The sequence below is a fragment of the Aedes albopictus genome, chromosome 3 (assembly GCF_035046485.1).
Source record: "Aedes albopictus strain Foshan chromosome 3, AalbF5, whole genome shotgun sequence".
Classification (NCBI taxonomy): Eukaryota; Metazoa; Arthropoda; class Insecta; order Diptera; family Culicidae; genus Aedes; species Aedes albopictus.
In genome coordinates this window covers 185628396-185643806 of record NC_085138.1, presented here as the reverse complement: position 1 = coordinate 185643806, position 15411 = coordinate 185628396, and the positions used below count along the sequence as shown (strand labels likewise).

General features: G+C 38.0%; 1 protein-coding gene across 2 annotated transcripts in view; it reads left to right on the top strand.

Moving 5' to 3' along the window:
- LOC109429203 (transforming growth factor-beta-induced protein ig-h3) overlaps positions 1-15411 on the top strand; it is a 60964-nt gene that overhangs the window by 32486 nt on the left and 13067 nt on the right. For both annotated transcript variants that reach the window (XM_062856527.1, XM_062856528.1), the window contains exon 3: positions 712-943. In XM_062856527.1, the coding sequence (XP_062712511.1) occupies positions 712-943 (232 nt within the window). The remainder of the gene's footprint in view (positions 1-711; positions 944-15411) is intronic.

Genomic DNA, 15411 nt, shown 5'->3' with positions numbered 1-15411 from the left:
GACTTTTGTATGGAGGCCCGCCACTGTGCGCTGCTTTGAAATTCTGCGCAAATGTGGTGGTGACCCGGTTGCTTCAATTGCTCCAAATTGTACCGAGGCAGCCGTCGGTACTATAGTTAACAACGGAGAGTTTTTGGCGCATTTTTATCATCACCAGGTAGTGGTCAGAGTCGATGTTAGCGCCACGATAGGTCATGACGCCGATAATGTCGGAGAAGTCCCGTCTGTCAATCAGCACCTGGTCGATTTGGGATTTCGTCTGCTGTGGTGATCTCCAGAAGGAGGGAGGCTGTTTTGGGAGGCGGCGAAATCAATCAGTCGTACTGCGTCGTACGTGAACTTTCCAATCATTGCTAGTTTGAATTCCACCTCCTGATCAACCTTAGGGTTTGAGTCTACTATGATCACTATGATGATCATAACGTTATGGTTTGGGCAGCTATGCAGCTAACGTACCCGAATACGTGTAGTGTGCGTCCTGCAGGACCATGGTCAACATTAGTGATTTTGGGCTATGCACGTTGATTATACTGAAGTTGAAAACAAACCTACACATTCTTTTATCTATCGGCCACCAACCGATCACGTGCCTCTGCATGTCGTTCATCACTATAAAAACTATTCCCAGCTCGTGCTGTTAAAATCATATTAAAACAATTAAAAATAGTAGATCACGTGACTTAAACTAGACCTTTTCCGACATCATTTCAGAATCCGATACCGAGCGACTTCCTGGAAACGTGGACAGCTCGCCCGAAGATGATCGGCAACCACCGCCGGCTAGGCCGTACCAGCCCGATACCCGGCCACCTCTAGACACGAGCTCGCTGTTCCAGCATCATTTTAACACCTTCTTCGGTCCACCGGAAACCAGCTTCCTGGATGGTGGCTTCCCCGGCTTTGGCTTCTTCGACCTTCAGCACAGCAAACCTTGGTGGAAGGGGTAAGTAGATGTAGCCAATTAGCTACCTTAAATTAGACCCAATGAATGGTTGCAAAACCATCGACTAGTTGTCTAGACCTGCGTCGCACGTGGATCTTTTCCCACTTGGAAGGCAAAGACAATGCGGCACTAAGCAATAATGTCGCACCTTGGGTAAACTGCTTTTCAATTGAAATATAGCAGTGGGCGTGTGTGTGCAACCACTCGCACCCTATGCCGGGTAAAATCACGGGTCGATCACGGTGCATCACATTTCTGCATGCTCTCGCCACTGGCCATTGAAATCAGCGTAGAACAGTTTTTCGACTGGTTTGCAATTTGTTCATTCAACGCGCAGTACGTGCTAACGTCTAGCTACTTAATATTCGCTTGACTTCCATTTATGTCCGACAATGATGCCACTCAAAACTCAATTGTGTCTAGTGCCTATACACTTCGTACTGGGGATGATGTTATCACCTACAGCGTGCTAAAGGCAAGCCAGTCTGAATTGTTGGAAGGTGCGATGGATTTGAGATATTATCTGATGGCATAGTGAGTTTGAATGAATTTGGAATTCTTTTTCGATTTTAGAGCACTTTAAAAAAAAAAAATCAGGATGTAAATATTTTAAAAGCTGGAAAAATAATTGCTGTTATTAACTATTTTGACCGGAAGAGAGTAGAATACTTTTATCTGCTTGTTTTGTTTTGTTACAATGATTTTTGCAACAACAGTTGTAAAGCATGTTGGCAGTCAACAAAACAAACATATTTAACAAAACCTTAACTAAACCAAAACAAAATATTAAAAGTTTCAATATATTTTTTCTATATAAAAAAACTGTTTAAAAAAACTTGGCTGTAAATATTACAACTATACCAGACTCTGTTATTCCAAAACATTTTGTTATAGGTTTTGTAAAAAATCTTGAATGATCATAACAACCAAATATATCAATTCTTAAGCGCTAGTTTGTATGAAAAAAAAAACTAGTTATTTCATTTTAAAAACTGCACAAAACCTCAAGCACCGATACTCTGCTCACAGGTTTGTTTATGATCTTAGCTAGGTTCGTACACCACCCCAGTCAGACATGCAGCTCAAACGCAGCCTCAGATTCGACCTTGTGACCTTCAAACCAGTGTCGTGCTAATGTAAATGCCTAAAACAGCCGCACGGGTTCGTTTTAATTTACATTATAATTAGGCCTACGTTTCACGCTCATCTTCAACGAGAGAGGCTATACGTCTCGAACAGTTTGCATCCGGAATACAATCGACCCTTTGCAATTAGCTCAGATCATAAATCTGCTCGGAGAAGCCACTTAAGTAGCCCCATGACAGAGGTCTTCGCCTGTTTGGGTGATTCTCCAATGGTTATTCAGAAGCACATCAAAGAAGCCAACTCACGCCAATTGGCGTGGGAATTTGCTTCTTAATTTAATTATGAGAACTGGATCAAATTCAAGATCGCGTTTCGTTCGGTTCAAGGTTGCAGGAGATATGAATATTGTTTGAAATGTCACAGCTCGGCATGCTTTCACCAAAAAATAATCTGATTTCTAAACATCCATGTAGTATGAACATTCAAATAACTTTCGATTGCGATGGTAAGTGTGTCATTTGTCATTTCATCCTACCAACAATAGCATTGGACAAATCTGGCCGAGACTTCGATTTTTGTGAATCGATTCGAATCGGATCAGCGGAATCGATTCACCGATTTTATCAAATGCTTGGAATCGATGTTTTCACGTCGATTCGATATTATAAAATATTACAAAACTATAAGATGATTCGTTTGCTGCATGTAGTTTAAGTTCATGGTATGTTTTATTTGTCTAAATAATTTCAATATTTCGCGACCCTGATTCGAAAATGGATATAACGTTGAGACAGTGCAACCTGAAATAAAAAAATGAAATTCAAAAATTTTAAATCGAAAGAAAAAACCTGAGATTTTTATATTCCCCAGAACTCAGAGAAGTATTCCCATATAAATTCCCGCAGACTGCTGAGAGAATTTCCCCCAGAATCTTTAAAGAGACGCCACCAGAATTCTGAAAGGAGCTCTTCTCGAATTGTGAGAGATTTCTTCAGAATGCTGAAAATTATTACACCAGAATCCTGAGCGACATTATTTAGAAAAGTAGGAAAAACTCTTCCGGTATCTTGGTAGGAATTCTCTCTGAAGTCTATTTAGGTATTTCCTAGAATCCTGAGAGAGATTACTCCATATCTATGAGACGGATTGTCTCAGAGGAATTCTCCCAAAATCATGTGATAGATTGTCTCAGAATCCTAAGAAAAGCTTCCCTTGGGATTCTCCCAAAATGTTACAGAATCCTAAGATGGATTATCCCAGAATCCTGAATAGGATCATGCCAGAATTCTAAGATGAAATCTCCCAGAATCCTAAGAGGTATTCCAAGAGTGGTTCTTCCACATTCTTGAGATAAATTCAACTAGAATACTGAGAGAGATTCTTACAAAAAAAAAAAAAGATTTTCGGAATTCTAAGATGAATTTTCCAAGAAACTTAAAAGAAATGACCCAGAATCCCGAAAAGGGTAGCTTAGAACCCTAAGAAGGATTACTCCAGAATCCTGAGAAAGGTTCCTTCAAAGCACTGGGCGGGATTACCAAAGAAACCTGAGATATACTCTCACAGAGTTCTGGGAAATAGCGATTCCCCCAGAATCCTGAGAAGAATTTCTCCAGAATCCTTTCAAGTATTTACCCTGAATTCCCCTAAAATCCTGGGAAGAATTCTTTGGGATGCTGAGATTAATTCTGCCAGAATCTTGAAAGGTATTCCCCAGAATTCTACGAGTGATTCCCCCAGAGTCCTGAGAGATTTCCAGACAGGCAAGGGAAAATTCATTCACTCAGATTCATCTTGCCAATTGCGTTCTTTGTTTTGATTACTTTGTATCGTTCGCTCACGGTTGGATCAAATCGTTCCAATGAACTCCACCGAGTCTCAGTACAAATGAACTGCAGAAAGAAAGATTGCATAAATAGAATGGCACCAAAGAAATTCAATCATGCCGATCGTGGTTCTTCGGGTGGGCCGTGATTCAATGAATCTTTACGCGAACGTTCACACACGAATCAAATTTTAGATTCAGTGTGAATGAAAGATTGCATTCGCGTGATTGTTATGACAATATTATTATGCGGGTTTGGTGCGTTTTCTTAATTTATTGCAGATGGGGAGGTAAAGCATGTCTATTCGTGTTATATTTCTTTAGTCATGTGAGGGCAAAGAAATTCCAGATTCTCCAGAGAAATATATTTAGAAACCTAAGAGGGATTTTCTGAAAATCTGATAAGGATTCTTCCTGGAAGGGATTACGAAAACTGCTAGAATGGACTTCCCCAGCATCTTTAGAAGGATTCTCTGGAATTCTGAGAGGTATTCCCACATGAAACAGGAAAATTACCGCAGATTGCTGAAAGACATTCCCCAGAATCTTTGAAAGGACTCCCCTAAACTCCAGAAAAACGAAATCTACTGGGATTATCGTAGAATGCTGAGAAAGATTTCATTCAAACCCTAAGAGGAATCACAAAAAAACTATGCGAGAGATTCTCCAAAATCCAAATTTCCAAAATCTTAGAATTCAGAGATTCCCTAAAATTCTAATAGGTATTCCCATATAACACTGCTGAGAAAAAATCCAGAATTTTTAACTGTGGGTTCCTTCAATGATTTCATCGGGGATTTCTCCTGATATTTCTTCAGCGGTTCGTCCAGGATTCTTTTACAGATCTCTCTCGGTAATCTTCCATGAATTCTTGCAGGATATTCGAAAAGACTCTTTTTGAGATTATTTCAGGGTTAACTTCATGTAATTCAGCGGTATTCCTTTGGGGATTTCTGCCAGGCTTGTTCCGCGACTTCCTTCCTGAATATCTACCAGGATTCTATCATTGAGATGGATTCTTTCAAAGATCACTGGTTTTCCTTTAGCAGTTCCTCCTTTCAGGGATTCTTTCAAAGATTATCTCCCGGATTTCTTAAAGGATTTTTCCCGTGATTCATTTACGAATTTCTTCTGGAATTATTTTTGGCATTCTTTCATGTATTTCTCCAAATATTCATTACGAACACCTAATCAACTTTATCTGAACGTGGAAAAGGGGGGCTTAGCTCTTATTGACGCCGAAAGTAAGATGAAATCCTTGTTCATCAAGACATTCTGCAACGAGACCAATCTGGTAGGAGGGATGATTTTATGATAATGCAAGAACATAGCAACATAGTGACTCGCAACACTCGAGAGTGGATTCGAACGGGATTAGACATTGAAAATCTAGGTATGGATTTGACGTGTAAAAGAATATACACTTTTCTGTTAGAAAAACAAAATATTGTACCTAATATTGTTAAAAAGTACCCTAACAGACCATGGGATGTCTGCTGGAAAAATCTAATCTCGAATTTCATTAGCTCTGAGGAAAAACATTTCTTATTCCTGTATCTTAATGAAACCATCGCTACAAAATGTAAATTATTCGATAAGAAAATTGCATGAACTGTGAATAAGTTGTGTGAGTTTTGTGGTGGGATTGATACGCTCTAACACAGAATAAAATTATGTACAAATAGTAAAAATATATGGGAAATACAAAGTCCCGAAGAAATGCTAAATAGAGAGAAACACGAAAAACAATACCAAAGTTAAACGGCATTATGGTCAACAACAATAGGAGTTAGCTACAACTTAAAGAATTTTGGAAAGAATAATTTAGATAGTTTCGTTGACAGCATTCGAGAAAAAAGATGGAACAATAAGCTATGGTATAGAATATGTTTTCAAAAATGGATAAATGTATTGTAACAGGTTGAAATTGTAATAGGTGTTGTAACGTTTTATTTTTTTTTCAATAAAAAAACACTTCTGAATTCTTTCAGGGATTCCTTTTCCGCGACATTGATTCTTCCTTGATTTCCTTTAGAGATTTCGCACTTCTGCTACAGTCCAAATGGAATAGACGTAGAGTAAAGTGGGGCAAAAGTTCGAGTGGGGCAAGAGTTTCTTTTGAAGTTTTTGAGCTCAATTCAAATTATTTCTTTCGGGTGTCAAGGTTGTTCGAACCCTTTTTGAAAAAGAGTCTTTCTCTCCAAAAATTATGAAAATTGATCAATATTTGGAGAAGTTATGACAAAATGTTGGTTTTTGATAAAAAAATGTAACATGCGATGGCCCTTCCAACGCATGGAATGAAATTTTAATGAAATCGAATTCGATATTTTATTTTGGGGCGTAACTAGGTATATTTTGACGATGCTCTAGCATGTATAACTTTTTGCAAAAAAGATTTGGAAATCGTATTTTACACATAGTGGGGCAAAAGTTCAAATTGTGGGGCAAAAGTTCGAGTCATATGGCAACTTTAGGTATAAACCTTAAACTCTGCAAAATGTACATATTATCTCTAAGAGTGATGGAATTAGTGAGAAAATTCGATTAAAGTTGAAAAAAAATGTTGTTTTATCTGAATGTGACCGAAAACTACTAATTTTAGGTGTAGTAAATTTAACCCTGATTTGGGTAAAATCCAAATCGAATTTTAAAGTGTATTCCAGTTCTAACATCAAATATTAAGTGGTTTCAGGTATTCCTATTACCAAAGTGTCAAAATAGTGTGCTACGGTTAGCGAAATTCCACAAACACTAGATTGGAACTTTTGCCCCAGTGGTGGGGCAAGAGTTCGAATAAAACACACACATACAAAAAGTGTTGTAACTCAAAATTGAAAAGACATTTGGCGTAACTTTGTTCAGCAAAATTCTACCTCGTGGATGGTAGAATCACCACACGCTATTTGTTTATTTTTATCTGCTTCGATTTTTTGAAATACGTTGAATCTTCAACTAAGGTCGAACTTTTGCCCCACCTTACTCTACTGCTGGCATTGCGTCTGCTCCTCGCCTTCTAATCGGTGAGATCTTGGCTACGCATTGCTTGGATTTAAATTGCTTGGAGGAAAGGCGCGCATTACGATTCAGGGTAGCAGCATAGAAGAGCAGTCAGAAATGTCGTAGAAGGCCATCAATAATGCCAATATTTAAACCAGTGAGAACAATTTCGGCGTTCTTCGCACCCAGCGAAAGGAGGGATCATAGTCTACGAAACGACAACAGTGTTGATATTGATATTAACACTCACGGGCTTGGGCGCAACCTCCTGTCAAATTTTCATTCATGAAATGAGCGATCAGCTGATCCGAAACGTCTCGTAAAATGGCTCATTGACACAACCTGCTGGAAGAGTGGGAAAATCAGATCAGCCATGGATGAGTCCCATCAGCGGTATTTGTCTCCAGAAAAGGAGGTCAAATGCTGTTGCGGGGGTGCTACGGTGATCTGTTTTTGTTGCCGCTTATCATGCGCAACCAGTGCTCACTAATACCAACATTCACTCAAAACAGCAGCGGGAGAAAATAAGGAAAAACGCACTTTGGCGAACAAAGTTTGCGAAAAGAGGTGTTGTATGTCTTTTCACAAGCAATCCCCACTCTCTGTAGGAACTTTACCTAGACATCGACACTCTGAAATTGATAATTATCAATTAATGCCGCTTTTCATGATCAACACTTTTATGAGATCTAATGTGATGTAAGCGTTTTGCACCGATATCCCTCGTAAGAAGGTAAACATTAAAATTTCACGACTGTGTTGGTGAATATTTTGGCTGGAGAATAAATTTATGCTCCACGTAAGAAGGCACAATCCAACCTGTCAAACTCCATAGTGAAAAAATAAGTTGCCGTCCCCTTGGTTGCGGGGGCAAGCAACCATGGGTGAACTCCCTAGCTGATAAAGGGGTGAAACCTATCACAACTGATGATATCTGCCTCTCCTACAATATCCTCGACGTTTGAGTGGAGCAATGATAAATCTGACGCCAGTGAAAGATGTTACTGAACAGTTACGCACTGCCCAACTGTTCAGCTAAAACGTTGGTTTTGAGCTCTTCGTACAACCACTTCTTTTTTCGACATCCGACAAACCATCAACTTCTCGGCATGTTCTGTCTAGTGCACAGGGCAACCCCGTGTCAACTCTGAGGCCCTATTTTTGCAGGAGATTGGAACAAGGCCTTCCGAAACATAAAGTTCAATCAGGTTCCTGGGGTCGCTTGCATATCAGCATAGATGTGTAGATCTGAGTACATTTTATCTGCGCAAATGTAGCATCAATTGTTCTGTAGTATTAGGAACATCACGACTTTTCCGGCTGATTGCAAGCAGGACATCTTAGTGAAGGTTCCCAATAAGAAGGATCTGACTGTATGCGACAACTGGCGTGACATCATGTTACTGAGCGATGTTCTAAAGTTCTGTGCAAATTTATCCTAGGGTATCGAGCCACTTGGGCAGTAGCTTCAATTTTGGGCTCTTTTCCACTATAACTCAATCAATACTAGATACTATACATTGTGTCAATTGGTTAAAAATTTACTGAGTTATAGCGAAAAGTGCCCAAAAATAGAAGCCACTGCCCAAGTGGCAGGAGACACGAGTTTCCGGTGACAGCAGGTCGGATTCCGTGCCAGAAGATCATCAGTGGGCCATATTGTCACGCTCAGATAATCCTGGAGCAGGCCAACAAATCCCATTCGTTTTGATATTCATTGACTATGAGAGTGCTTTCGAAGTCATAACCCCGATAACCTGTGGGGTGCTTTAAGGCGCAAAAGAGTTCAAAATCGCCAATTTCATCCAAGTGCAGTACGAAGCTTTTTTAAGTAGAATTCTGCGTAACGGAGCGCAGTGTTGTCCAACCCCATCCGAATAGTTGCAGGTGGGATGGAAGGATGCATAGGTAGGGTCTGGGACCATTTATTTTTTATTTATTTATTGTCGTCAATCAATTCGTAGACCGTTGCAATTGTTCACACTCAGTTTTGATTACCGAACTCGGTAAAAATTTACTGGGTTTTTGAACAGCAGAGTTAACTCAGTAAAAATGTTGATTACCGAACACTCAGCAATGTACAAAGCTCTCGAGCTGTCAAAATAATACCGATTTAGTCAGTAAACATTCAATTGGCAGAATGCTGATGTTTTCGGTATTTTTTTTTGTAAACAATGATTTACTGAGCTTTTCAGTTAAAATTAATTATCCCGGATTGTTCCCTTCGATGGTTTCCCAATGGAACCATCACATCATGTCGCGTAACATTTTATCGATGCCTTGATATTGCCAGCATGTGGATAGCAAAGTCCTGCTGGAGCATAATGTCACAATCTTGGTCACAATCTGCTGCCGTTGTGCGCTCGCCAGCTGCTCATGGCAAACACTTTATACTGGAATCGATGCCGAAATGACGAGAAAAACTGGATCATTTCTCCGGAATTGACTTCAAGCAGTCTAGCCCATGTTTTTGGTTGAGAAGCATCGGCACTTTTAATATCAGCGATAGGAAAAACCAAGGAAAGCATTTTAGGGGAACCAAATTCCAATTTCAATCCATGGTCGTGCTTGGGGCTCGCTTCAAGTTTCGTTGTGTACCAATTTTCTCCTTGTTCTGTTCTGTAGGAAAACAGGAACAATCCGTACAAATGGGCTCCTTATGAAATGCTTACCATGAGCAGTGGCCTTCCGTGACGATCAGGATTTCCGTCCCAAGACTCGGCGGGTCTTCTGGATTCCAATGATTCGGCAGGCAACTCCAAATGACAGTAGTGCACGTTCTCTATGCATTGTTTTGATTTTGTTGTAACCGAGATCTCAGTAATATCTTATTTTTACTGAAAACTCAGTTCCGAGTTTTACTGACTTTTTATGGTTACCGAATTTAAACGGTAATCTTTAAATATTGCTGTGTGTTCAGCACTTTTTATTACCGAAATACGCAAAAAGTGGAGATAAATACCGAGTTTCAGTTATTTCGTAACAGAAATGCTGAAGTTACGGTAAAACCTCAGATTTACGGTTTGAATTCAGTAAGAAAAATTACCGAACAGCGAAGCCGTGATTAAGTGTGTACTAATAGCTACACAGTAGTTTTGATTACCGACTTCGGTAATTTTTTACTGGGTTTTTGAACTGCTGATCACCCAGTAGTTTTTTCGTTACCGAACGAACCCAGTAAATTGGAAAATCGTGCAGTTGTCAAAATATACCGAAAAACTCAGTACATTTTGTGAGAAACTTTTACTGGATTTTCAGTAAATTTCTTGTTTATGTTGTTTTACCGAATTCCCCGGTTTCCCAAAAGGTTCGGCCCAGCTCCCCGATCTTCCAAGTTCATTCAATGCCATTTTGGATTGATCCTCATTGCGCTTTTTCTTTTATCACTAAGTAGAATGGAAAATCAGCGACGGATGGATAGGATGGATAGATAGACATTTAAATACGGGATTGAACCATCAAAGCTTCAATGTTTTTCGGTGAGAATTTGTCAGCCTTGATGCAAGCGACACTGTACGCAGCGACATGAAGCTGAACGAATGCATCTGAAAAATCTCATAAGAGAAGCCTCACAATCAGTTTCATGAACCCGTGATTCCATACGAAATTGATGCCGTTCGCTGATTTTCCATTACTTACCTAGACGACGAAAATAAAGCGCTTCGGTCCAAACTTCCTAATAGAACCGCGATTCCTATTTTGCTTTAGTCAAACTTTGCTGCTGCCGCTGCTGCTGGATTCTATCTTCATCTTTTGACAGTTGTGTGGAGGGTCAGTGCGATGTTTTAATTTTCTTTTACAAAAACTCAGTAAAATTTTATCAATTACCGAAAATCGGTTCTGGTGTTTACTGGCTTTTGGCTCATTTCGGCAAACGATCATGTTTACCGTATAATCAGTTATTCTCTTTACCATACTCAGTGAAATGCAAATAATTCTACTGAATATCGGTATCTTTGCATGAAAAATACTGAAGAGTCGCAATTTTATTGAATTACGATTCGAGTTCAGTAAAGAAAACTACCGAACACTTAAATCTAAAATAAGTGTGTACAGTAATATTATACTTGCATTAACCTATAGGTATTATAATTGCGCCTGACTTCTTGCATAAAAAGCTTTTTTTAAGCATGTTCCTACTCATAATTACATCGATTCTATCGCAATGTTCATTATAACAAGATATTATCATGTTTAACCCTTATGTGGGTACCCGAGTACCCAGCGCCCATTTAAAAAGAACGGTGTACAAAAAAGCAAAAAGCTTGTCGGACACATAACGGTTAAAGGCCCATTCAAGGCGTAATTTGTTCGATGACTGTTTATATAAAACAAGTTTCTATTCCTTAATGATCGAGTGGGAGCATAAAAGTTTATGTTTTCAAGAATTTCCGGAGAGTATACTTTATTTGATATGACATAATTTGAAAATGCAACCATTGCAAACTTTCTTCGTTTTTCAAGGGAACTTAGATCAATCAATGCACATCGTGACTCATAAGATGGTAGTGGTGAGCTCGCCGCCCAACCTAGTTTTCTCAAAGCAAACAATAAAAACTGTTTTTGTACCGACTTTATACGGTTGATATGAGTTCTTTCATGTGGAGCCCACACAATACTACAGTATTCAAGTAAAGGTCTTACATACGTCACATAAAGCGTGTTAATTGTGTAAGGGTCGTTGAAGGGCAAACTAAAACGTTTGATGAACCCAAGCATGTTTTTTGCCTTATATATAATATTATTATAGTGATTAACAAAGGTTAGTTTTGAGTCCAGAATAACACCTAAATAGGGCCTATATAGCCGAGGCGGTAAACGCACGGGTATTCAGTATGACTATGCTGAGGGTGACGGGTTCGATTCCCGGTCGGTCCAGGATCTTTTCGTAAAGAAAATTTCCTTGACTTCCTTGGGCATAGAGTATCTTCGTGCCTGCCACACGATATACACATGCAAAATGGTCATTGGCAGAGGAAGCTCTCAGTTAATAACTGTGGAAGTGCTCATAAAACACTAAGCTGAGAAGCAGGCTTTGTCCTAGTGAGGACGTTACGCCAAGAAGAGAGAGAGAGAGAGAGAGAGAGAGAGAGAGAGAGAGAGAGAGAGAGAGAGAGAGAGAGAGAGAGAGAGAGAGAGAGAGAGAGAGAGAGAGAGAGAGATAACACCTAAATCTCTAATCTGGTTGCATCGTTCTGCACTTTTTCACCTAGGGTTATTGTTTCAAGGGTTAAATTCAGTTTTCTTGTGAACGCAATTGAATTACATTTTTTCTACATTAAGTTCTAAAAGATTTTTGTTACACCAGTTAAAAAATGTTAATTTCATTTTGGAATATACTGATGTCAGATGGTTTACGTATTTCCATGAAAAGTTTCATATTGTCAGCGTATATGGAAAGGCGAATTTGCTTAACAACGTATTCAACATCATTCACAAACAAAATAAATAATAATGGACCTAGATGCGAACCTTGTGGAACTCCGGATGATACATTTACTTTTTGGATAAACGCTCCTCAATTCTTACATTTTGCGTTCTATTTGTGAAGTATGAATCAATCCATCTCAGATGCATAGGATTGAAACCTAATTTAGATAATTTAATAAGCAGCAAGTGAATGTCAACTCTATCAAATGCTTTACTAAAATCAGTATATAAAGCTTCAATGTAGTTTCCTTTGTCCATTACGTTTAGAGTAAATGTTATACAATTAAGTAAATTAGTTGATGTTGATCGTCCTTTCACAAAGCCATGTAGTTGACTAGTTATTAAAGACTTGACCTGAGAAAATAAATTATCATTAATTATGGACTCAAAAAGCTTTGGAATACTTGATAATATAGCAATCCCACGATAGTTACTTAGGGTATATGTACCATTCCTTTGCCTAATTTGCAAGCCACCTTGACAATTTTGACCATAACTCATGAATTAATAGCACTAGAAATAATATGTCGACCCTATTCTAGGCACTCTAGGCAATGCATGTTTCACCAACTGAAAGTAAACTAACGTAAATATTCAAGAATTTACTTAATTAAGTTGAAAAGATTCGATGCGATGGTATGCAACGTTGGTCTATGGTACAAAAATTGGCCTATTAGTGGATACAACGTTGGCCTATTGATTTCCATGCACTAGTACCACTAATTATCTCATTTTTTCAATATTTCTGCTGAAGTATCATCTCTGTTTGTTCACCAATCTTACTTTTAAATTATATTTTCGGAGCCAAATTTTTAAAAAAATTATAAATAAATCACTTAAACTAAAGTTCTTTCTTAACGAAAACAACGTAACCCTATTATTGTGTTATATTTTTACAGTCACCGCACACAAAATCTTTCTTCCTGTTCGTTCTTTCTGGTTCTTACGCAAGAAATGTTGTTGACGTCTTTTTATCGCTGTTTTGACGTCACTTTACTGATAGGCCAAGATTTGGGTACATAGTGAAAAAAATGTCCTCAATATTCGGCCCACATTCAATTTGTAAAATAGTTATTATTCGTTGAAAACAAATACACAAGCATAAAATAGCGTCTTTGACCGTCGCATCAAATGTTCAGTTATTGAAAAGTCAATTCGAAATGTTCCAGAATCATACCATTTATGATCATGTGTATAGACTACCCACTAAGCCGAAGAATCATGGCGTCTACAAAAGCTAAACAAATTGACATTTTCATTCAATTGTAATGTTCCAAAGTGCTAAAATTGAAACAAAATGTTACAGTTGTTTTGCGCATAGCTCTTCCGATATCCAGTTATGCGTGTTTGTTTGAGTTTTTGGTTTACATTGAGATAGGCCGAACGAGGGGACTATGCCAACGAAGCATCCCGATACCCTATTTCAGATTTTTTACCGTTTTTGAAAATTGGGATTTGGAAAAATTGCTTCCACACTGGTGGGAGAATACCCGTTTCCAAAGATAAATTAAACAGTCAAAATAAAGGTTTTACTAATTCATTTGATAGATTCTTTAAGAATAAAGGTGGTAAGCTATCAGGCCCAGCACCTTTTGAAACATCCAAAGATCCTAACGCATTCACAACTTCTTTTAAGAATATATTAGATATAGTAATATCTTTGTCGAACTCAGGTAAATATGAAAAATATTGAAAGTCACGCTCAGCGTTACTATGCGATGTGTAATTATTCTAAAAAAAGTCAGCAAATAAGCTGCCAATCTCACTTGCCAGTTCTATTGTCGAGACACATTTTGATGGTAATTTATTTGACTTTTGTTTACCTTTAACATAGTCGAACAATCGCTTAGGATCTGTTTTAATATTATTTACTACCAACGCATTATGCTCTTCGTAAGCTTTTTTTTATTTCTAAGTTAAGCTGATTGCATGTATCCCTATATGTCGAAAGATTTTCATATGTATTATTTCTTTTATATGCCTTATGAGCTTTTTGTTTTCTATTTCTGAGATTCATGATCTGCCTATTATACCACACGGGCGTCTTAGCATTTGATTTTTTCTTATGCTTGAAAGGAACTGCCGTATATGGTCCTATAGAAAATATTAACAGCTTGCTCTATTTCATAATCACGCAATAAGTTTTGCCAATCTACACCGTTCACTTCATATTTCAATAGATCATAGTTTGCATTCCTGAAGTCAAAGCATGGCTCAGACGAATTTATATCAAATAATGTCGCCTTGCCATGAATGAATATGGAGTATTCAATCGCAATGTGGGAAACTTCGTTTTTCCATAAGGGCACGGGAGATTAAGCTACACAGAAATTGTCGGACATATTAGTAAATAGTAAGTCTAAGTAACAGTTGTTAAGGTTTTTTATGTGATTTACTTAATGGAGTCCTATTTCTGCACTTTTATCAAATAGTGCTTGAAGTGTTTCATTATCTCCTAAGATAGGTACCAACAATGACTCATTTTCGTCATCTACAATAAACTTGGCCTCTCTTTGATTGAAGTCACCGTATATGTGAATACTAGATTCAGGTTTAAACTGAGAAATAATACGATCAGCAAGATCAAAAAAAAATTTCATATGGTTCTTTTTTAGCTTCTTCCGGAAGAAAATACACTGTTGAAAAAATATGAATGTTATCTTCAATGACTAGTTTTACCCAAACGTGATCAAACTCTTTGCATTTTTCGGTTACAATTTGATCGCTCTCATATTCACCACTTATTGCACCACTTAGAGCAAATATGCGATTTTGGGCTTTTTTGACTGCAAGCCATTAAGCAAGGAAATATTTTTTTAAGCAATCAAAAGGTTAATTGGTCAATTGACATCTAAATTAACGACTCATGCAAAATATTTCGTTTTACCAAATCGAATTTGATAGTTTTAAGCGATTTATGTTAGGTACGATATTTCCCATACAAGTCACCCTCCAGAAGTTGCATGCAAGTTTTCATACTAACATAAAATGCTTAAATCTATCAAGTTTGATTTGGTAAAACGAAATATTTTGCATGAGTCGTTTATTTAGATGTTAATTGACCAATTAACCTTTTGATTACTTTAAAAAAAATTTTGCCTTGCTTAATGGCTTGCAGTCAAAAAAG